Source organism: Macrotis lagotis, chromosome 2 (assembly GCF_037893015.1).
Source record: "Macrotis lagotis isolate mMagLag1 chromosome 2, bilby.v1.9.chrom.fasta, whole genome shotgun sequence".
NCBI lineage: Eukaryota > Metazoa > Chordata > Mammalia > Peramelemorphia > Peramelidae > Macrotis > Macrotis lagotis.
In genome coordinates, this window is record NC_133659.1 from 223,088,597 (window position 1) to 223,113,701 (window position 25,105).

Consider the following 25,105-nt stretch of genomic DNA (forward strand, 5'->3'; position numbering starts at 1 on the left):
AAAGAGAGGGAAGGCTCTAGAAACCTTATGTGCAGAAGATGAGATTTAAGCTGGGGATTGAAGACCAAAGAAGCCAGGAAGCAGAGATAAGGAGAGAGAGCTTGGCAGGCCTGGAGAACAGCTAGAGAAAAGGCCCAGAGTTTAGAGATAGGAATGCCTTATTTGAGGAACAACAAAGAGGCTGGGGTCACTACAATGAAATCATTGTGGGGGTGGGAAGTATAATAAGCAGAGTGGAAAGTTAGACAAAGTTCTAAAGATCCTTGAACACTGGAGGACTTTGTATTTGATAAAGGAAGATGATAGGGAACCATGAAGCTTATGGACTATGAGGATGACAAAGTCAAATGTGCACTGTAGGAAAATCATTTTGGTGGCTGAATGGAGGTTAGATTGATGTGGATAGATCTGAGACAGGGAGACCTTCCAGAAGGCTATTGCAGTAGTCTAGTCAAGAGTTGATGAGGGTCTGTACTAGGCTAGTGGCAGTATCAGAGAAGGGAACATGTTTGAAAGATGCTGCAAAAGGTGAAATCAATAGCCCTTGGTATAAGACTAGATATGGAGTTAACTAATTGTGAGAAGATGAGCGAGAATGACACCCAGGTTTTGAACCTGAGGAACTAAAAGAATGGTAGTGTCCTTGACAGTAATAGGAAAATTTGGAAGAGGGGAGAATTTGGGGAGAAAGATAATGAGCTCATTTTTAGATAGGTTGAGCTCAGACATCCAGTTTTAGATGTCTGAAAGACAGTTGGAGATGTGAGTTTGGAGGTTTGTCAAGGTTAGGTCTGGATAAATAGATTTAGGAATTATTATCATAGAGATGATAATAGGTTCTATGGAAGCTGATCACCAAGTAAGTAGTACAGATGGAAAAGAGAAGAGAGTTCAGGAAAAAACCCTGTGGGACTTCATTTGTTAGAGGATTTGACCTGGATGAAGATCCAGCAGAGAAGACTCAGGAAAGAGCATTGACCCCAAAACCTAGGGAAGTAAAAAAAAAAACCAGGAGAAGAGAGTGATTAATAGTGGCAAAGGTTGAGTCAAGAAGAATAAGCTTGAGAAAAGGGTATTGCATTTAGTAATTAAGAGATCACTGGTCATTTTGGAGAAAGCAGTTTCTGTTGAATGATGAGATAGGAAGATTGTGGAGAGTTAAGAAGAGAGTAAGAGGAGAGGAAGTGGAAGTACCTATTGTAGTTGCCTTCTCAAGGAGTTCAGCCACAAAAAGCATAAAAGATATAGTTTGATAGTGGTGATGGAAGAATAAATTGAGGGGTTTTTTTTGAGCATGTGGGGAGAAATAGCTGGATTTGTAGGGAGAATGGAAGAAGTTACTGGACAGAGAGAGACTGAAAATAAGTGAGAGTGGGAATGAGAGAGAGAGAGCAAGCAATCTATTAGAAGAGATGGGATGGAAAGGGACCAGTTTTGTAGGTAGAGGGCAATTTTGTGTGACACAGGGGTGAAAGAGTAAATAGTGGTAGAAAACATCTGCATATGAGATAAGGGTGGGAGGGGAGAGAGTTCTACATGACTAGCCCCCTTTTTTTCAGTGAAATTTGAGGCAAGGTTCTTAGCTGAGAGAGGGAGCCATGAGAGATTTGAGGAGGGATGAGAAGGTTTGAAAGAGACATTATGGAAACTGGGATGTCGAGTTGAAAAGGAAGGCTGAGTAGGGATTGTCTAGTAGTAGTGAGGGTCCAGGTGAGGTTGTGTAACAAATTTGTGGTGGACAAAGAATGGTTATGGAATTTTCTGCACCTCTGTTCTGCAGCACATATTTAGAAGATGGTGGGAGTGATCCAGGCTGAGACTTGGCTGACTGTAATCCATGATAAGATAAGGAGGCCAGGGAATCAAGAGACCAGGACAGTGTAGAACTGCACTGGTTCACCAAGGGTCTAGGATAGGTAAGAGGAGAGAGTGGTTAATATAGGAGTGATGGCCGGTGAAAGGACTGAGGGGTTTAGACTGAAGGTCACCTTTGGTTCTGATGTGACCTGGCTCAAGAGTTGGCTAGCCAAGTGTCCCTAGTCATTCTTTTTAGTGTTCCTAAGGGTAACTCCTCAGGCAGTATGACAAGAAGTGAGAGCAGTTTTACTCTTCTTTTCTTGCTCTCTCTACAGTGTACCAAAAAAAAGACCCATCTGGCTCACTATATTTTTATGCTAATTTTGAGATGATCCTCCCTTGGAAACCTTTTGATTCATCTCCCATTGAGAACTTGGCCTATTTTTAGGTTGGCTTCAGTCTGCACCATCTCAAAAATTCACTTTATTTGGTGCTACTTTTCCTTCTAGCTCCTGTCTAGACTCGGGTTGTTCTTCCTGTCACCACCTAATCCCTTGAACATGTTCTATTATCTCTGAGCTCATATATCAAATTTTCTGGCTGGATCTCACAGCTTTCTACTACCTGGTCAATTTACCTTCTTCCTTTATCATGTATTACTCCCCTTCATGCTCTCTACAGTTCAGCTTCACAAACAGTGAGCCACTCAATCTGCTCCCCAAGCCTGGAATATACTTCCTTCTCTAGGATTTGTAGTTTCCTAATGTCCCATTCTACACTCATCCTTTCCTAATCCTCCTATTTGCTAGTGCCTCCTTCCAATATCATTTTAAAATATGTCTTTATTTTATACATATAGAGCATTGGCCTTGGAGACAGGAGCATGGGAGTTTGAATCTGACTAGCTGTGTGACCTTGGGCAAGTCACTTAACCCTGACTGTGTACCATCCAAGACCATCTCCAGTCATCCTGCTTCATATCTGGCCACTCTCTGGAGGAGAAAGTGAGGCTAGTGACTTAGTACAACATCCCCCTCATTTAAATCCAATTCATATGCTTGTCATGGCATCATCTCTTTGATGTCATGGTGTTCTTTGAAAATGAAGGACAAACATTATATGAGTACATGCTATCTCCCCTTAAAAATACAAATTTATTGGAAACAGAGACTATTTTTTTTTTGTTTTTGTATTCCCAAACCTAGTATAGTGGGTAAGTGGATTAAAAATTACCCCTGACTAATTGGCATACTTACTCTATGCCTATGATATCCCAACTTTTATTAAGCACTTATTATAGAGCTGAGGATATAAATATTAAGAATGAAACCATACCTTTTCATAAGAATCTTACATTCTGACAGAGACAAGTACACATAGAAAATAATGAAAGAGAATAGATACAAAGTAGTTAGGGAAGAAATTTGGCAACCAGGTTGCTCAGTATATAGAGTATTGGGTCTGGAGTCAGGAAGACCCAAGTTTAAATTCTGTCTCAGACATTTCCTCATTGTGTGACCCTGGCAATTCACTTAACTTCCATTTACTTTAATCCACTGCAGAAGGAAATGGCAAATCAGTTCAGTATCAATGCCAATAAAACCCTATGGACAGTATGATCCATGGAGTCATAAAAAAGTCAGATGTGACTGAACAAGTTTGGAAAGGAGGGTACTAGTAGATGGAGGGATCAGAAATTAATTCAGCTCAAAGTTCTCTTTCCAATTGCAGATACAGTGTGTACCATGTCTACCTGGACTCATCAGCTCACTCTCTGTTTTTCATTGTAGCTCTACTTGGTTTGGACTCCTGAACATGGTGTCCCTATACCAGGCACCCTCTGGTGAGGTTCCCCTCCCTGCCTTCCAGGATCTTTTTGAGTCTGGTTTTCTCCCATTATACTGTTAAGTCCCTTGAAAGAGGGACTATATTTCTAGTTCTTATTGTATCTTTGGTGCTTAGCATAGTGTCTTGTCATGTAGAAGGTGCTTAATAAATGTTTACTGAATATCACAGTTAAGCATTTTTTTTTTAGGTTTTTGCAAGGCAAACAGGGTTAAGTGGCTTGCCCAAGGCCACACAGCTAGGTAATTATTAAGTGTCTGAGACTGGATTTGAACCCAGGTACTCCTGAGTCCACTATGCCACCTAGCCATCCCTAGAGTTTAGCATTTAAATGTTAGCAAGCTGGCTCATGTTTTATCTCTCCAACTTGAGCATAAAGTTCCCACAGACATGCATGAAATCTGCCTTATATATTTTTGACTGTGGTTTCCTTATTTCCTTATATACTCTCTAGTGTAGATGCTGGGGATCTCTGCCTCCTCATTTTCCCTTTTCTCTCCATTGTCCCTTTCACTTCCTAATTTGTATGATGCTCTTCTGCGAATTAATATGTTATGTACATACCCCTATGGGAAGGTAAGCTCCTGGAAGGAAAGAACACTTATCTTACAGTTGAGCACATGGGAAGTTCTTAATTAATGACTTGAAATGAATTTTGAATTGAAGCTCTTTTAGCTTCTACAAGATTTTAATTTCCAACATTTATGACTGGGTAACTAGAAAATTGTTCTTCAAGGGTTTTGTTCTATTTGCAGACCTTTGCCATGAAGTATATGAAGACTCAGTGGGGGTGGGGTGGGGGGAAGCAGCATCAGATTGAGCACCTGAAATTCTGACCAGTCTTTCTAAATGCTTCATATTTCATATCTGAGGGAGACAGTGAAGTAAGTACCTGAGGAAAAGAGGTCCCAGAAATACAAAGAAGCAGCCACTGAACTGACCCTGACTTTCCATGGAACCAACTGGAGTGAGCCTAGCAGAAAAAACCACTAATACTTGAGGGTAGGAGAGTGGGCAGGCTCTGGTGAGTTACCATTCACTGAGTGCCATTCTCCTATCATAGACCCGAATGGAGCCATCGCCTAGGCCAGCCACAATGAGGGAGCGGTGAGAGTCACAGGAGAGGCTTGTCACACAGCTGTCTGCACCTGTGGGGATATCCTAAGGCACAAACAGAGAGATAATGATGTAGACAATCATAGAGCATCGAAATAGAGTCCTCTCATAAAGAGTCTTTCTAGGGGTTTCCTGAGAATGCTAAAGGAGGTATCAGATTGATCCCCTATCACTCTTTCCAAACATAACCTGACATTGTCTTTACTGACTGAAATCCCTCCCATTTCCTTATTGTGAGACATTTAGGGATGTTCTGTCCATCTAGAAAAGTAGTCTGAAACTCCTGAAGAACCTAGGAGGAGAGAGAGAGGAAAAGTAAAAAAAATTCTGAGAGGATGGGGGTATTTGTCCCTATAGTAGGAATGGGGTCAACTGTATCTCAGATTCACCAGCCTGGAAAGGAAAAACCATAAACATGCATTTCCCAGGAGGCCACATGGCTCATAGACACAATCTAGTAATGACTGCCTTTTAGGTCCAATTAAACTTTTCAACAACATAACCCTCCTTTCTAAAAAGAAAGACAAAGCACATTTAGCAGGGAAGAATTCTCGTTATCTCCCTCCTAAAACTTATAATTAGTTACGGAAAATCTCCAGGAGGAATTTTCCTTCCTATAAAATATCTCTCCCCTCCCTTCCTGATGGTCATAAATGCTGTTGGAAGGGCAGAAGTGGTGATAAATGTTTGGTAAGAAAGAGCACCAGACAAAAAAAAATGGGCCACAGGAGATAAAAATGCATTCAGGAACATAAAAAAATTTTGCAACTAACACATATATAAAAAGAAATCTAACATATATGAAAATTAAGAGGTTACTGCTTTAAACAGGAGCTTCTATTAAAGAGTTATTATTTTTCTATGCATCAAAACCAGAGTACAAATCTGTAATTAGCATTCTTATATCTCCATGAAATAAAATACTACCAGGGGATAGGAAGGAACAACTCAAATAGATAAAACCATTGATTAGTTAAGAGAAGCTTTTCTGTATCTCTCAATATGTTCTTAGCAGAGGTCTTTCAAACAAAGATGAAGAAACAAAGCTTCTAGGGAAGTCATGTTCACTCTGTGTAGAGGGCTACTTAGTATAGGAATTATATTTTACTAAGGAAAAAAAAAACCTGTCATTTGGGGGGAACATTTTCCAACCGGAATAACATCTTTTCCAGAAAAAGATGCCAATTAGAGTTGTGCAGTTCTACTGCAAGTGATTTAATAACAGGAGGGAGTGTGAAACAAAAGATGACAAGTTCCAAAATAGAAGGTCAAGGGTGTCCAGAGGATAAGAATGTGGAGTGTCGAGGTGGTACTGTCGGGCTACTGCCCTAGATGGTAGTTCTACAGACTGTAGCTCCCCACCAGGTGCACATGTGGCCACCAATGACAGTACTGCTTGTCACAGAAAGGAAATAACAGTAAGAAAGAAAAAATAGTTTTAATTTAACAGCTACAAAAGGAAGGGCATCTTCTAACAACTGGGAAATAATCAGGCCCTCCTCACATTGCATTAGATCACTTCACACTTCCTTTCTATTTTGGTTTTGTGAGCACATGCGCTACACCCATCCTTCTCTGACAATGTCAATTTTTATCTAATCAAACATCTTGGCTGGGAATCCAAGTTGGTCAAGGACACAAGTTGAGAGCAGCTGGAAACAACTATTTCCCCCAGAGAAAAAAATCTTATCTTAGAAAAATTCTTATCTCATAGAGTTCTGGGGTTAAAGCTAACCTCTGCACCCTAAAACCAGCTAAAGGACTATTCTAAGAGCAGCACCTGGCTCCTTTCCCTCTGATGCTTTTGACAAGATCTATATTAGCTTTCTTCCCTTCTTTCTTGGCCCTCTATCAAACTTCCCAGGCTGACTTGAGCAAAACTAATTTACTTCTTACTTTTCATTAAAACTGAAAACAAAAAAAATGTTTTCAGAAGCACACAGTTGAGTAATTAATCTTTCTAATTTAAAATATTTTCACCCTACTGATTTCTGGCGTTCCCTAATTTACACAGATAAAATAATATTTGGAAATAATTAGGATTAGCATAGGCTTAATTATGCTGCATTGCAGGGTCAAAGTGTCATAATTAATGTTCATCCAGGGGTAATTAATTTCTAAAAGCTCTGAAGTCTAGAATTCATTTGTCCCAAGTAATGGTTTTCTTCTTGTTGATCTTTCCTCCTCCCCTGAAATATTTAAGTTTTACCACAAGTCCCTTTTGATGATGATACATTGCTTGAAAGGGAAGAATCTATTTCTCTATAATTACAAATCAAGGAGGCACCTTAAGAGGGATTTGAAGGTAGAGTTAAACTTTCAGGAAAAAAAGAAAAAAACTGAGATGATAATAGTCCACACCATCTATGAAGTGCAGTAAAAGAAAGCTAGATTTGGAAATAGAAGACATAAGTTCAAATCCTTCAAATGACCTTGAGGGTTCCTTCCAGATCTGAGTCTCTGATCATATAACCAATGACTTAACACCCTGAATCTGAAACATCTGAGGAGAAAGGCTGATGCTGTCTTTTTGGCAGCTCTGGAATTGGGGAACATGCCAGGGTTCTAAAAGAATGGTAAAAGGAAGAGGCTAACATGTTCCACCAGCCAAGACAAATCTGGTATTTTTTTACCTGCACTTTCATCTCTCTATCTGTGTCCCAGATTCGGATGATCCGCACATCTCCTGAGGTCATGAGGAGACCAGTCTCTTGCTCCCAGTCTACTACCATACCAGCTCCTAAATGGAAACAAAGAGCAAGTCTGTGTTACAGGGGGAATGCACTCCACATTGATTGGGAGAATACTAGTGAAAGCCTGCCTTGGGACTTGGACTCCTATAATGCACATATCAATAAGTTAACAAGTATTTATTTTTTAAAATTTAATTTAATTTTGGTTTCCAATTACATCAAATGTGGTTTTCAACATTCATCAATTTGCAAGTTTATGAGTTCCACCTGTTCCTACCTTTTCCCTTTCCCCCTCACTCCCCATGGTAGACAATTTGGTAAATGAACAAATATGTATTAAGTGCTTGCTGGGTAGCAGGCACTGTGCTTAGGGCTAAACACCATTTGGGGTAAACAGCCTAAGGGAGGAAAAAATGGAAGGCCTTGGCTAGATGGATAGGTTCAAGGATGCCCTAGAAGAAATGGCCTATTTTAAGAGACTGGAGATGGCAACCTCACATTTGATGGATCTGAGATCTCATGGATATGGAGCCTTCCTCCATGGGGTGGATCATGTCTCATCTGCACCTTCTCAGTATCAGGTCCTTAGGTCGATTTTCTCCCCTTAGTTCTCTATTGTGGGTTTACCCAGCACATTAGGGCTTTAGATCTCTTGACATTTGTAGTTACTACTATAGGATACCTTTTGTCCCATCAGTTATCCTTCATTTTGGGGACCTGCTTTCTTTTTGGTCAATCTTTTTTTTGGGGGGTAATAATTTTCATACTGTTTCTCTTACATAGTTTTTTGTTAGTAATATGTTACCACCTAGTCTCAATCATTTCAACCTAAACAAAAGTAACACATAGATCTCCACTCTCAAGGAGCCATGGATTGACTGATTTGGGAACTCAAGAAGATATTACTGAACACTTATCAAATGTGTGTGAATGCACATATTTGTCTGTGAAACTATGTTTGTTCTGAAGTATCTGATCTCATACAGTGAACAATCCCCCCACCCCCAGCTTGTTGAGGCAGTGATTGAATCTATTTTCTTTTATGATTGAATCTATTTTCTTTTAGCTCCCTGGAGAAAAAAAAAAAGCAGAAACCCAAAACCATACCAAAAAAACTCTAGAATAGACTTTCTACCTTTGTGAGTAAACAAATAATGGATCAATAAGGACTTATGATGTGTTTATGAAGTGTCTACTAAGTATCAGATATTGTGCTGGGTGCCAAACATAAAAATACATTTATTTTATTTTATTAATTTTGAGTTTTACAATTTTTCCCCTAATCTTCCTTCCCTCCCTGCTCCCCGAAGGCAGTTTGTTAGTCTTCACAATGTTTCACAATGTTTCTAAGGTATAAAAACACTGATCTAAGTTGAATGTGATGAGAGAGAAATCACATCCTTAAGGAAGAAAAATAAAGTATGAGACATAGCAGAATTACATAGTAAGATAATGAGGTTCCCCCCTAAATTAAAGGTAATCGTCTTTGGTCCTTTTTTTTTCAAACTCCACAATTCTTTCTCCAGATAGTATTCTTCATTGCAGATACCCCAAAATTGTTCCTGATTGCTGCACTGATGGAATGAACAAGTCCATCAAGGTTGGTCATCATCCCCATGTTGCTGTTAGGGTGTACAATGTTTTTCTGGTTCTGCTCATCTCACTCTGCATCAGTTCATGCATCTCCTTCCAGGCTTCCCTAAATTCCCTTCCCACCTGGTTTTTTTCTTTTTTTGCAAGTGAACATTAATTTATTATTATAATAATTTTGTTATAAGAGTAAACATACCCCCCCCCCAAGAAAATGAGAAACCTCAAGCATAGTGAGAGAGAGAAAAGAAATATACCTCAGTCTGTGTTCAGATTCCAATGGCTTTGTCTCTGGGGTGAATTGCTTTCTTTATCATAAGTCCAGCAGAGAAGTTGCTCCAATATTTTTCCCACAGTTGCTATTACTAGTTGCACCTCCACTCTGTTCCTCCCCACTCTCATTTATTGTATTGTATTGTATTGTATTGTATTGTATTGTATTGTATTGTATTCTATTCTTTTCTATTCTATTCTCTCTGTCTCTCCTTTCATCCTAGAGCTGTCCAAAAGTATGTTGTATCTGAGTACCCTCTCCGTCAGTCTTCCCTCTCTTCTATCACCTAGTCCCCCATTCCCTCCCCCTATTCCCCCTTATCCCATTCCTTTCTTCTCATTTTCCCTCTAGGGTAAGATAGATTTCCTCACCATATTAAGTGTGGCGTTATTTTTCTCTCTGAGCCATTTCTGATGAGAATGAAGGTCCACTCATTCCCCCCTTGCCTTCCTCCTTTTCACTCCATTGAAAAAGTTTTGACTCTTATGTGAAATTTCTTAGCTTCTTCTTCATCTCCTTCCCCTTCCTCCCAGTACTTTCCTTTATCACCCACTGACTCCATCTTTTTACTATATCATTGTCTTCTGCTCCTTCCTGTGTCCTATCTATATATGCTCCTTCTAACAGCTCTTATAAATGAGAAAGTTCATATGAGTTATCAATGTCATCTTCCCATGCAGGAATATAAACAGTTCAATATCATCAAGTTCCTCATAGTTAGTTTCTCTCTTCCACCCCCTCTACAGTTCAACAGAGTCCTATACTTGGAGATCACACTTTCTGTTCAGCTCTGGTTGTTTTTGAAAGTCCCCTGTTTCATTGAAAGTCCATCTTTTCCCCTGAAAGATGATGTTCAGTTTGCTGGGTAGTTGATTCTCAGTTGTAAACCAAGATCTTTTGCCTTCCGGAATATCTTATTTCAATCCCTACGAGCCTTTAATGTAGATGATGCCAGATCCTGTGCAATCCTGACTTGGTAGTTGAATTGTCTGTTTCTGGCAGCTTTTAGAATTTTCTCTTTGATTTGGGAGCTTTGGAATTTGGCTATAATATTCCTGGAAATTTTTCTTTTGGGATCTCTTTCAGGAGATGACTGGTGAATTCCCTCAATTTCTATTTTACCCTCTGCTTCTAGAATCTCAGGGCAATTTTGCTGTATTATTTCTTGAAATATGAAGTCTAGGCTCTTCTCCTGATCGTGGCTTTCAGATAGCCTAATAATTTTTAAATTATTTCTACTGGCTCTGTTTTCAAGGTTGGTTGTTTTTTTCCATTGAGATATTTTACATTTTCTTCTAATTTGGGGCTTTTTTTTTTTGGAAGAGTTTTATTTCTTCTTGATTTCTTGCAAAGTTATCAGCTTCCTTTAGTTCCATTCTGCATTTGAAGGAGTTATTTTCTTCAGAGAGCTTTTTTTATCTCCTTTTTCCAGCTGGCCAATTCCGATTTTTAAGGTATTCTCCTCATTTGCCTTTTGTTTTGCTTTTTCCATTAGGCCTAAACTGGTTTTTAACATATTATTTTCTTCCATATTTTTTGTATATATCTCTCACCACGCTATTGATTTGGTTTTCATGATTTTTCTGCATTGCTCTCATTTCTTCTCCCAATTTTTCCTCCATCTCCCTTGCTTTTCTTTTTTTATTTTTTCCTTAGTATTCTTTAAGTTTTTTTAATTAATTTTTATTAGAGATATTATTTGAGTTTTACAATTTTCCCCCAATCTTACTTCCCTCCCCCCACAGAAAGCAATCTGTCAGTCTTTACTTTGTTTCCATGTTGTACCTTGATCTAAATTGGGTGTGATGAGAGAGAAATTATATCCTTAGAGAAGAGACAAGAATTCTAAGAGGTAACAAGATCAGACAATAAGATACCTGTTTTTTTCTAAATTAAAGGGAATAATCCTTGAACTTTGTTCAAACTCCACAGCTCCTTAACTGGATACAGATGGCACTCTCCTTTGCAGATGGCCCCAAATTGCTCCCGATTGTTGCACTGATGGAATGAGCAAGTCCTTCAAGGTTGAACATCACCCCCATGTTGCTGTTAGGGTATACAGTGTTTTTCTGGTTCTGCTCATTTTACTCAGCATCAGTTCATGCAAATCCCTCTAGGATTCCCTGAAATCCCTTCCTTCCTGGTTTCTAATAGAACAATAGTATTCCATGATATACATATACCACAGTTTGCTAAGCCATTTCCCATTTGAAGGACATTTATTTGCCTTAATTGCTTTTCAAAGTCTTTTTTGAGCTCATCCCATTTTCTATTTCTCTTGGAGGTTTTGGATATGGAAGCTTCGATTTTGTTGTCATCTGAATATGTTTTGATCTTCCATGGGACTAAAGTAATTCTCTATGGTCAGATTCTTCTTTTTCTGTTGTTTACTTATTTCCTCAGCCCAAGACAGCACTTCCAAGGCTTTGGGTTTTTTCCTTTTTTGGGGGGGGGGGGGATGACGCCCCACTGGGACCTTTAGTCCTCCAAGGTCTTATGCTCTTTTGCCTGTGCTTTGATATGTAGATGACTACCACACTTCCCTCTGCCCTGGAGCTGTAAGGAAGAGTCCTGCTTGGCTACTCGGTATGGAAGCCCAAACTGCAACCTGTATCTGAGTGTGGGCTAGCAGCAGAGTGCAATCCCGAGGGAGAGCAGAGAAATCTCTGCAGTCTTCCTTACCCCCTTACCACCTGTGGGTTTTGCTCTGGGGGTGCAGGCTGGTTTCTCTAGATTCTCCCTGCAGATTTTATGGCCAGTGCTCCTCACTCCACACTCATTCTGGTGTAGCAGAATTCTCTCCCCACCCCTTCAAGCTGTTCTGGGGCTGTGCTGTGACTGGGGCTTTTTTCAACCTCCAGTCTTGGTAAAACACCTTTCCCACGGAACCTCCAAGTTATCTTGGACTGGGAAAATGTATCACTCAGTCTTTCTGTGGGTTCTGCCCCCTCTAAATTTTGGCTAGAGTCATAATTTGTTGTTGACTATTGGAGTTTTGGGGGAAAGAAGTTCCCAGGAAATGCTGCCTTTATGCCACCATCTTGGTTCAAATACATTTTTGAGATGGTCTTTGCCCTCAAGGAGCCTATGTTCTGCTAGAGGAATACAACATGATCAAGACAGTAAATGTAGCCAGTTTACCTGGAGAGTAGAATGTGTGAGGGATGCAATTAGTCTGATAGGCAGATGGCTACAAGTCAGCTTTCAATGGACCTTAAAAAAAATTTAAATACTATAACTAATAGCCCATACTTTCACCTAATGGCTTCTTGAGTAAAAGTAGTAGTACGATCAGACCTGTGCTTTTTTACTATATTACTTGGCAATGAGTGTGGAAGAGGAACTGGAGAAGTGAGAGACCAGAAGCAGAGAAACCTATTACGAGGCTTTTGTAATCATCCAGGTAGGAGTAATAAGGATTCCATAAGTTATAGTGTGAGAAGAGAGATGCTGAAGTGCTAAAACTAACAAGATGGAGCAACTGAGCATTTATGTCACAGAAACTACTGTGAACAGTTTTTGAAGTGGAATAGAATGTACAAGGATGACATCTCATTTTATTTTAGGAGGGCATGAAACCATTCTACTATTTGATAGATAGGCATAATTAGTAAGTGAAATAGTCACACTTTTTCTGTATTTCTCCATACATAAATATCCCTAAATTAGTCCCAAAGGATATTCACTTCAGAACATGCTGCCTACTCAGGCCACCAAGATTTGTCCAATACATAAACATCTCCACACAAATTTAACTGATAAAAATCATTATCTAGATATGTTTCATTTTAATGAGCTTGTTCACACTAGGTAAGAGTTTCCCTAGAAGGTGCTTAAATGGTTTGCTTTGAAGGCAGTCAATTAATAATTATCTTTTACTTCTGGTGTTGGGAGGTAGGATGACCTCATATTTGATGCTTTCCTGGATAGATTTTTACTCAGAAGTTCTTTCATGCATGAAAATAATTCTTGGCCCAAGAAATTGGAGCTCATTTACAAAGCATGGCTGACTGGTAGGTTCTACTACCTTGGAGGAAGAATATATTTTTTTTATTTTTAATGTTTTCCATTTCTAGTGCATTGCTGCCTGACTTCATAGAGCTGTATTTTTAGCATGGGACACTTACCCCTAGACAGAATTTTTGTGAAGAACACTTTGTGTACAGGAAGAAATGACTTTCCTAGGCTTCAATAAAACCTGGGGAAATTACCCTGGGGAATGAATAAAATGAATTAAGTTTTCTGATGGATGCTGATAAAAGGAATGGGGGAAAAAAACCAGGTACTTGGTTAATACAAATGGAATAAGGGATGTGAATGATGTCAAGATATGAATGATGCGCAAATGGGGAAAAGATCTTCAAAGAAAGATCAAAGATGGCTAATGAGTTAACTGTTATCTCACAGGCAATCCCAGGGAACAAAACACAAGAAAACTGTTGGACCTTCCTATTCATTAGAACAGTATTTCTCTTTTCTTATTTTTAAAGATTGGGTATGCCAGGGTGGAGGCCTGGGCATGGGACCTTTGATCCTATCCATTTCTGACTGGGCAGACTCAGTCTACCTGAAGCAGTTGGATGGTCCTCTGCTCCCCAAGGGGAGGCCATTTATTTGCTCATCTCTTATGTTCCAGGCCCTGTGCCAAGTGCTTCACAGATATTGTCTTATTTGATCTCAACAATCCTGGGAAGAAGATTCTGTTTTTATCCCCATTTTATAGTTGAGGAAATTGAGGCAAAGAGAGCTTAAGTAACTTGTCCAGGAACATAGAGCAAGTACGTATCTGAGATTTGATTTGAACTCAGGTCTTCCTAAGTCTGGGTCCAGAGCTCTTTACTGTGCACCATCCAGCTGTCTCTATTAATGTCCAGTTTAGTGTGGACAGCTGATTGAGGTATCCCATTGGAGCTCACTCAACAGATTCATCAACCTATGCTTCCCTGGAAGCACGGATTAAAGGCATGCTCCATTGCTCCTGGCAGGAGATAAAGATTTCATTCAGTTAACATTTAATAGAGGGTCTACTATGGGGTAGGCACTGATCTGACTGACAAAAAGTTGATGAAATCTTGAGCAACATTAGTATTGACATCAAAATTGTAATAGTTTCACTCTACATCTATCCAATAGTGGAATGGTCAGCTTGGGAAATAGCTTATTCTCAAGAACAAGAGTGGTTCTGCTTGTGGATGAATAACCTGTTTCTGTCAGGGATGTGAGGAAAGAAAGAAGCATGGGCTGGAGAGGGACTATATGACCTCTAACATTGTGTGTGTGTGGTGTTTTGTTTTTTTCTAACAATTAAGGTCCTGTAATCCTAATTCACATGTTTCTACCAAACCTTTGGCATGTATGAATTCTTGAAAGTCAGTGAAGGTAGAATTTGGTTATAGAAAAGAAGAATTATTTTAACTTATGAAAACTCAGCAGTCTTTCTTGAACCCTCATATGAAAACTCTAAATCCTGTACTAAGATGCAGCATCAATGTCTGGTTTGCCATGTTTCAGACTAGATTCTTAAATAATGAATGTTTTACTGGTTTAGAACAGAATCAAAAAAAATGTAAGTAGTCAAGAAGTACTACTAAAAGAATCAAGACTGAACTTTGGGTAATCCACAGACATCAGAGTAGTATTAATGTAATTTGCTATGTTTAATACATTGTACCTCTCATTGATATATAAACATAAACAGGAGGCAAACTTAAATATAAAATTTGGCCCATGGGGGCAGCTAGGTGGTGCAGTGGATAGAGCACTGGCCCTGGAGTCAGGAGTACCTGAGTTCAAATCTGGCCTCAGACACTTAATAATTACCTAGTTGTATGGCCTTGGGCAAGTCACTTAACCCCATTGCCTTGCAAAAACTTAAAAAAAAATTTGGACCATGTAACCCCTTTCTCTTTTTTATCTAGAAATCATAGAGGATAGAGCTATTAATTAGTAAAAATATAGATCAATGGGGCTTACTAGCATTTTCATGGACAATTGAGATCTCTTCATATTCCTGAATGGGAAATGATTCCTAAGCAGGGATAGTAGGTATCTTGTTTCATTAACAAACACTTTTTTTCCCCTTTATAGGCAGGAATGCCTTCTATCTCATCTCTGCCCCTTGAAATCCACTTCAACTTCTACCTCTTTCTTTAAACCTTCCTAAATTACCCAAGTGATAATTAATTCTTAGATCTTCCAAATAATTCTAGCACTTTGTATTCTATATTATGCCCTCTAATTTGGGTTCATGTTTTATTTCTACTAGTTTGCAAATTCCTTTGAGGATAGGGACTGTCTTTTATTCATCTTTGGATTTGTTGGCTAGTGAAGAGTAGGACTATTATGACCCACCCTGTAGACTATACTTTTATTAATTCAGCCTAAGACTGAATTTTGAGGAGCCAAGTCATGTATGATATTTGAATTAAGCAAGTAAGAACTCTAAGTTGTTTTTCCCCCATGTTAACTGCTAAGTTATATAGAATTTTACATTTATCTGTATTATATTTCATTTTATTAGTCCATTGTTTCAGTCATCAGGATGTTTTTTAATCTATCTATTACCATTCCAACTGTGTGTCATCTTCAGTTTACTAAGCATGATGTCATCAATGTCTTCATCCAAATCAATGAATAACATATTGAATAGGATATCTAAAGATGTATTTTTTTTTTTTTTTGGCAAGGCAATGGGCTTGCCCAAGGCCACAACAGCTGGATAATTATTAAGTGTCTGAGGCCAGATTTGAACTTAAGTACTCCTGACTCCAGGGCTGATACTCTAACCACTGCGCCACTTAGCTGCCCCTAAAGATATATTCTTAAGGCCCACCTCTGAAAATATTCTCATATACTGGCACTGATTCATTAATGATGATGATAAGAACAATAGTTCTTAACAATAGTTAGCATTTATATAATGTAAAACAACTCTGAAGTTCCATCTCATGCTCCGATTGGCAAAGTTTAACCAAAAAATGAAAATGACAAATGTTGGAGAAGATGTAGGAAAAAACAGGTACATTAGTCCATTGTCGGTGAAACAAAGAATTTGTCCACCCATTCTGGAAAGCAATTTGGAGCTGTGCTCCTTCCCAAAGCTACTAAATTGTGCATACCCTTTGACCCAGCATACATGACTAGGTCTATACCCCAAAGCAGTAAAAGAAAGAGGAAAAGGGTCAATTTGTACAATACTCTTTATAGTTGCTCTTTTTGTAGTGATGAAATGTGGGCTGTGAGGGGTATTGATCAAATAAGGAGTGGATGAACAAATTATAGTATGTGAATGTAATAAATATCATTGTGTCAAAATAAATAATGAAAGGGTCAGTTTTGGTGAAACTTGGGAAGACTAATAAAAATGGATGCAGCCTAAAATGAGAGGAACCAGGAGAACAATTTGTACTTTAACACCATTGTAAACACAAAAAGTTCTGAAGGACAATATGGTGACCCTCTAGAAGTGGGGAACAACAAGGTTTTGTAAGAAGGAGTGAACTCATCCAGGTCAGAAATGAAGCAGATAGGATTAAAATTGTGTTGTACTTCCAACCTGGATGAATCAGGGATATAATTTTCAAAAATAATGGACAAAAAAAACCCCAATTTACTTTAATCTTAGAATTTTTCTCTCCATCAAAAAACTCTTATCTTACCTTTTATTCTATGGTATGTTTTATTTATATTCCTAGTGGTATAGTGGAATGAGGCCCTGGGTTTGAATTCGACTACTAATATTCAGGGATTGTGGAATCTTGGGCAAGTAGTCATTTGACTTTCCTGGACCTCAGTTCCCTTCATCTGTAAAATGAAGGCATTGGATGGGATGGCTTATGAAGTCATTTCCAATCCTGCATCTTCTTATGATTTTTCCTCATTTTATTGCTAGAACCACAGAATATTGGAGATGGGAAAGACTGTCTTATCTAATTTAGTCGCCTCATTTATAGGAATGAGGAAATGTTTAGAGGTGTGTGTCTCAGGGGTTTCATCAACTCTTCGCTCTCCCTATGCATTAGGTAAACTTAATTTCTCAGTCATTTTGATCTTCACTAGCTTTTCCAAGTAATTCTCTCTTTTTTTTTTTACAAGGCAATGGGGTTAAGTGGCTTGTCCAAGGCCATATAGCTAGGTGAATTATTAAGTGTCTGAGGCTGGATTTGAACTCAGGTACTCCTGACTCCAGGGCCAGTGCTCTATCCACTTGTGCCACCTAGCCACCCCTCCCTTTTTCCAAGTAATTCTTGAAAATTTTCTTGGTAGAGATGATGGCATCACAAAATCAAATTTCTAAGGGAAAAAAATAAAAATGTCCAGAGACTGTAGTTTACTTAAAAAGCACTGTGGTTTACTTAAAAAAAATCTTTTACTTTTCTCTTTAGTTACTGCTCCAATTTATATTGTGAACTCCTAGAACAAAGAATATGTGTTCCTTTTCTCCTAGAGATTCCAGTGTATACACAGTTGTCAGTCAATCAATAGTAGTCACGCTAATGGAAGTGAAGTTGTGTATAGGGAAAATAAGGTGTTGGCTTGAACACAAGCATTTCATTTCGTAGCCTTAAGATTTTACTACCCAAGAAGAGATAAGGGGGGGAAAAAGCCTTGGTTAGCTCCTAGACTATCTTATGAATTTGTCTTAAAGGATGCAAAAAAATCTATTTTAAAAAATCCTGAATTTTAATTCAAGTAGAGAGAAAAAAGTATCTTTTCAAAATAAACACTACTTCTCTAGTTCCACAAATTAAATAAGATGGTAGGAAAAGAAATTATGGCATGGAAGAAGGCATCTGCAAAAAATAAACAGAGGGGGGCCTAGGTGGCGCAGTGGATAGAGCGGCCCTGGAGTCAGGAGTATCTGAGTTCAAGTTTGGCCTCAGACACTTAATAATTACCTAGCTGTGTGGCCTTGGGCAAGCCACTTAACCCCATTTGCCGCATAAAAACCTAAAATAAATAAATAAATAGACAAATAAACAGAGGGAAAATTCAGGAATGTTTAGATGTATCATTACAGCACAACAAATTCAGGAGAGGATTATTTTTTAGATTGTAACCTAGATTTATGCACAAACTTCTCATCCCATAAAATTGAACTCTTTTATCTAGAACTGAACTCATATCTAGATTGGTGGGCACATGGGTATGCAGACATTAACTGACATCTAGTAGGATCTGCTTGGAAAAATGGCTTTATCCCTGGAAAGACTTGCATGAACTGATGCTGAGTGAAGTGAGCAGAATGATGAGAACATTGTACACATTAACAACAACACTGTGAGATGATCAATTATGATGGATGCAATATCTCTCATCAATTCAGTGATCAAGGACAATCTTGAGACCTGTTTTGGAAAATACCATCCACATCCATAGAAAAAAAAAACTATGGAGTCTGAATGAAAATCTAAACATACTATGTTCACTTTTTGAAATTTAAAACTTTTGTTTTTCTTTCTTCCTTTTGTTTTATTTTTTGTTTTTTTGCAAGGCAATGGGGTTAAGTGACTTGCCCAAGATCACACAGCTGGGTAATTAAGTGTTTGAGGTCACATTTGAACTCAGGTCCTCCTGACTCCAGGGCCGGTTGCTCTATCCACTTAGCTTCTCCCCTTTTGCTTTTTTTCCTTATAGTTTCCCCTCCTTAGTTCTAATTCTTCTTTTACAACATGACTAGTACAGAAATATATTAAACATGACTGTAAATATACAACCTCTATCAGATTGCTTGCTGTTATGGGGAGGGGGGAGGGAAGGGAGGGCAGTAGAAAAAAGCTTGTAAAAAAGGATGAAGGTTGAAAACTATCTTTACATGTAATTGGAAAAAAGAAAAAAGAAAAACAGCTCTATTGCTTCTCAGTTATAAAAAAGTAAGTACACTTTGATAGTGCACATCAAGAGAATCAATGCTGCAATCATTCCTGTCACATATAAAATAGGAAGCAAGGAGTTTGGCAAATTCATCTGTTCTGTTGGGAATGTTCAAGCAGTCACGCTGACTAAGTGCTGAAGCTGGCTTAGGATTCCTACTAATCTCCCTTCTCCGAACAGCAGTGATGGCAAGGCTCAGAGACTAATCGATCATTTCATTCTGGAGCAGGAAATGCTGGGCTTCACAGCTTAGCTGACAGCTTATATATTTATCTTGTGAGTCAAACTGATTGTTATTTTGGATTGCCTGGCATCTTAAAGTCTGCTGCAGAACAGGAAGTTAGCAGACTGACAGCGGTGTGGATGATAAGTGCCTCCAAAGTCTTTACATTTGTCAACTTGTTTATGGTCCATGTGACAAGATAAACTTGGCAGGCTTGAGATGGATAATGTCATTACATCACTGATTAAGTTAGGTGGACAAAAGCTCTGTGTGTCAGTTTGAAATCTCCCATTTTCTAGTTAGATTCCTTTATCTGAGGACAATGATTTTCTCTGGTTTGATCAGCTCTAGTCATCACAAAAACAGTTGGGGGTCTTCATTTCTCTCTGCTGGAAGTTTAAGGACATACTACTGGTACCAGGGGAAGAGGCACAGGGCACATGTCATCTTCTTGGCTGTGAGGAGGGGCATAAACACTGAAAAACTATAAAATCATAAGTAAGGAAAGGTTTACCCTGAGAAAGTGACCTAGGAGGACCTGTAGCTCCATAGGGATCACAGGTTAGGTGGAAGGGCAAGCCCACAATTCTTTGTAAACCTTAGGCTTGACTATTGTAAAGGTGGTCTGGATTCTCAGTGTGGTGGAAGATGAGAGAACAATATAGAATCTAGTACATTTTGAGTCAGGGATCCTAATCACCTTTCTGTTATCCAGCTTAGATATATACTTTGTCAGTAATATAAATAATATGTCAGTTTTTGAAGTTCCCCCCAAAGGACAGTGAGGAAATTGCTAAGGAAGCTATGTGAATAGAAAGGGAACAGATTCATTAGTTATGCTCTATGTTATTTAGATCACTTCTGAATATTCTAGCTAATCCAGATGGTGGACAGAGTACTGGGTTGGGAATCAGGAGGACTTAGGTTCAAAATCTATTCCTGACATCTCGTAGCTGTGTGACATGGAAAAAGCCATTCAAACTCTCTGAGGCTCAGGTCCCTCGTGGGCTAAATGGGATACCCAAAATGACACTATTAAGTGAGAAGGAAATCAACCTGGAGCTCCTGAATACCATCTAAACTGGTAATGCAAATAGAAAAGGGAGACCTTGGGATTTGGGTTGTCTAGAGTTTCCAGAAACATAGTTGAATGACAGCAGGGCAAATTCAAAGTGTAGGAAGTAAACCAGGGCACAGGGGAGAACCAGTACCAATGGAGAGAAGTTATAAAGAGGTCAGGTTTTGATTCAAAAAGTTAAAAGAAGAATGATCTCATAATGAAACCTGTCCAAAAATGGAATTGGCTGCCCTGTTGAGAGAGTGAGAGCCCAACTTCCAAGTGTTCCTTTAAAGGTCAACAGGGATACTGTAGAGGGGATAGGCTGGATTAGATGACTTTTAAGGCTCTTTAAATTATTTAACTAGTAGGTCATATTTTGATTAATATCATTATAAATATATTTCTTTTTATACTTTATAGGTTTGAATATTCAAAGGTCAGATCAAGGGAGTTAAGCTGTGGTTAATATTTCATATGCTAATACTTCTCATCAAGATTTATAAAAGAGGGGCAGCTAGGTGGCGCAGTAGATAAAGCACTGGCCCTGCAGTCAGGAGTACCTGGGTTCAAATCCAGGCTCAGACACTTAATAATTACCTAGCTGTGTGGCCTTGGGCAAGCCACTTAACCCCATTTGCCTTGCAAAATCCTAAAAAAAAATTTATAAAAGAAACACTATTTACAAACCTGTTCATTTAGGCAAAGACTATTATGGGACACTCCTCCAATTAAGAAATATCATAATTTCAGAATGAGGTTTGCAGTTATGAATGGATGATCACTCCTTTCAGAGAGGTGATAGACTAGACATACAAAATGTGAAATACATATTTTTAGACATAACTAAGATGTGGTTTTATTTAGCTTGACTAAACTGATTTCCTTCAAGAAAGGCCTCTTTTTTTCTCCTGAGAGATAGATAAGGAGAAGAATAATAGTGTTATTCCCACATCCTTCCCCTCAAAAGAAGAAAGCCTGATGAAACCTTCAAAAAAGCACTTAGAAGATGATGTGAATAGAACCAGGAGAATACTTTGTACTGTAACAGCAACACTGCAAAAAATAAACAGTATTTAAGAACTCTATCAATGAAGTGACTAACCATGATTCCAGCGTGCTGGTGATGAAGAATGTTCTCTACCTCCTGACAAAGAAGTGAAATTCTAAATATGGGGAATTAGATATACATTTTTGGGGCACGGGTAATGTGAACATCTGTTTTGCTTAACTGTGTATTAATTATAGGGGTATTTTTTTAAGTGGGGGGTGGGGTAGACAAAAAAATAAATGTCCAGTTGATTCAAAAAATCAATTTAAACAAATAAAATAGGAAAAATACACAGAAGAGGAAACACAAAAGGGAAAAGTACTAGAACTACTATGATAAATTTAATATATTCTACATAAAATCAAACAAGAGGAAAAAATATCTTGGCTAAAATTGACTATAACTTGTGAACAACATAGAGCATATTCTGTAGGATGCCCTAAGAAAAATGAAACACTGGAATTTTTTCCTTTATCAATTTAAAATGAAAACCCGACACCAAAATTCTTTACCATCTTGAAACACATGTGCATGTAAATGCACGCGCGCGCGCGCGCACACACACAACACACACACACACACACACACACAGACTCTCTCTCTCTTTCATCCACCCACTATCACCAAACAAAAAAAGCAACAATCCAATTACAATCAATAAACAAATACATACTTTAAAATTTTTTCTCTCTCTTAACATATAGCCATCCTGCATTTAACATTCTGAGTTCTATCCTGATGACTTCAGGGTATTTGCTGTATCTTATAGTATAGAAAGAAAATGCAACCTACAGCTGAATAGACACATTGTTATCCATCTCATACAAACCTTTTCCTCTCCCATCCTCCTTTAATAAAAATGGAGGTATAGCTATTGAAATGTTATAGATTAAGGGATTAATTGACTTGTCAGGAATACATGTAAGAAAACTGAAGGAGATTGAGTAAATGGAAGACTAACAATGATTGCTTTTTTATTAAAACATAGTCCTGCAAAGAAAATGATGCTGGTTAAAAGAGGTAAAGAGTTATTATTCTATTTCTAAAAAAGAGTTAAACATCATTGTTTCTCTGTCCCTAAGTGAATTATTATTGACCAGAGTGGGGAAAACTGGATTTCATTCCTTTTATCTTTCTCATCAGGAAAGGTGTGAGCGATCCTCTTTTACCTTCATCTTAGCCCTTAAACCCTTCCACTTTAGCAAAATTCTTTCACTGAGGACCTATCTCCAGCAAAAGGGATATTTTTTGAATTTCTCTTCTCCTTTCACTGAGATCCCTTATGAAATTATGAATTTCATTTTCTCCTAAGCCTTAATTGATTTGTTTTCAGATGAACTATGTTTGTTTTAATAAAAGGCTGACTTGTATCTGACAGGCAAAACTTCCTGTTCTCTCACTTGTGTTTAAAGAGACGGGCAACTTTCCTAAAAGTATTCCACTGAAAACCTAAAAAGAATAAGAAACTGAACAACAACCAAGAAATGCAAGTGGGGGAGGGGGTAGAAGGAGTGTGGGGTAGATTACTTAGATTCGGGAATTAAAACAGCAACATTTACATAGTGCTTATTACATACTGGGCCCAACACTAGGAACTTTACAAATAAAGCTGTTCTGGTATGCATGCTAAGTCTGGCATCTGGTGTTGAACCTTCAGGAAAGAATAGCCATGGGGCTACAGAAAATCAAAGCAAGAGAAGCAGAAAAGCTAGGCCATCTGACTTCTAGTTTGGGAAAGATTGAAGGACTCAGTCTCAAAAAACAAACAAGCAAATAAAACAAAATCCCCCAACCTAAAGGAAAATGAAAGTAAGTGCTTCCATTCAGTCTAAGACTGCACTGTAAAAGATTGTCAGCCTGCCTTCAAGAGGCCTGGGATCCTATCAGAAAAGCCAGTGTAAACAAACTAGGACCACTTACTGCTTGCCAGGCACTGTGTAGAGACCACAGATGCTTCAGGAGCACCTCAAGTCTGTAAAGTTCTGTGTTGGGCTTGGGAAGTAGGAAAGTAAAAAACCTGGAGCACATATGGATAGGGAAACTCAAGTGGGTTGAGGAACCTATAATGATTTGGTCATTCTCACCTTAGACATGTAGTCAGGAACCATTAATATCAAGATCAGAATGCTCAGGGGTACAAGTACTCTGTCCAATAACATTCCAAAGGGCCTTGCATACTATACTACTTTCCAACTGTTTGATCCAGAGTCCCAGAAGTCTAGTAATATTGTAAGCCTAGGAGTTTACAAAAGGAGAATGGAAATCTATAGTAGGAGCCCAGGTCACTGCAAAGAGAAACAAGCAGGGCTGACCATCCTGTCCAAGAGTATGAGAAGAATAGAGCCTGGCCCTGGCACAAAGACCCAAATTGGCAACTGAGACTTGGGATATGAGCAAGCAGAAGACACAGAGCATTAAGAAGAAATATGACTCCAGAAGAACAGAATTAACTACACAATTATTATGAGCAAGATACAAAGGGAAAAAAAAGCCTTGGACAAAAGGAATATAAGAATACATGAACAAAATAAAGAAATAAAAAAATAGAGACAAAATAATAGCTTTGTAATTAAAAGGAGAAAAAATAGCTTAGAATAGAAGTTGGTAAACCTTACTTCAAAAGGAGAATTTGAGAATCATTTCATTAGAGTACCTGAAAATTTCTAAGAACAATGACAACAAAAAGCCTAGATACCCTTTTTCAAGAAATCAACTTTTTAGAAACTATTATTAGAGGGCAAAGCAAAAACAGAAAGTATTCACTAATCATCTCCTGAAAGAAATGAAAAACTTGCAGGAACATCTGTCAAGATTTAGAGCTTCCAAGCCAAAGAAAAGATAGTACATGCTACACAATGTAAGAGTTTAAATGACAAAGAACCATAGTCAGTATCACACAAGATTTGGCAGCTACTACCATTTAGGAGAGGATATCTTGGACTATAAAATAAATGCCCCTCACTAGGAATAAATTACCCTATAAAAGTGAGTACAATTTCAAAGACAGAAAAAAAATGGATCTTTAAAGAAACAGAAAACAGGTTAAGTGGCTTGCCCAAGGCCACACTGCTAGGTAATTATTAAGTGTCTGAGGCTGGATTTGAACTCGGGTACTCTTGACTCCAGGGCTGGTGCTCTATCCACTGCACCACCTAGCTACCCCCAAAACAGAAAATTTTAAAGTAGTGCTGAAGAGACCAGAACCCAGTAGAAACTTTGAGATGCAAACCTAGGAGTCAAGAGAAGCCTTAAGAGATGAAAACATTCATGAAATTGGCTAAAACAATGATGAAACATTTACGTTCTAATGGGGTCTTTCTGATCCCTAAAGCCTTCAGAGGTTACAGAGGGAGTCATATGCACAAGACAAAGAGAGTAACTAGGGATGGTCTTGCTCCATTTTGATGGTCTTAAGAGGGAAAAGAAAAAGGAAGAAGAAAAGGAATATTCTAGACTTGGCAAACAGTGAACAACAAATGCTCCTATCCTTCCTACCTTCCCAGAAAGAAACAAGGAAAAAAGGGGACAGAATGTAGTATAACTCATAACTGGGATAAGAGAAGTATACAATCAGCCCCTGGGGGCT

The 25,105-nt window shown here is 38.4% G+C and overlaps 1 protein-coding gene across 8 annotated transcripts in view; it reads right to left on the reverse strand.

The window, feature by feature from the left end:
- RPTOR (regulatory associated protein of MTOR complex 1) overlaps positions 1-25,105 on the reverse strand; it is a 552,432-nt gene that overhangs the window by 10,711 nt on the left and 516,616 nt on the right. For all 8 annotated transcript variants that reach the window (XM_074224960.1, XM_074224956.1, XM_074224957.1 and 5 more), the window contains 2 exons: positions 7,392-7,498; positions 4,676-4,803 (listed from right to left, as the gene is read on the reverse strand). In XM_074224960.1, coding sequence (XP_074081061.1) covers positions 4,676-4,803; positions 7,392-7,498 — 235 coding nt within the window. The remainder of the gene's footprint in view (positions 1-4,675; positions 4,804-7,391; positions 7,499-25,105) is intronic.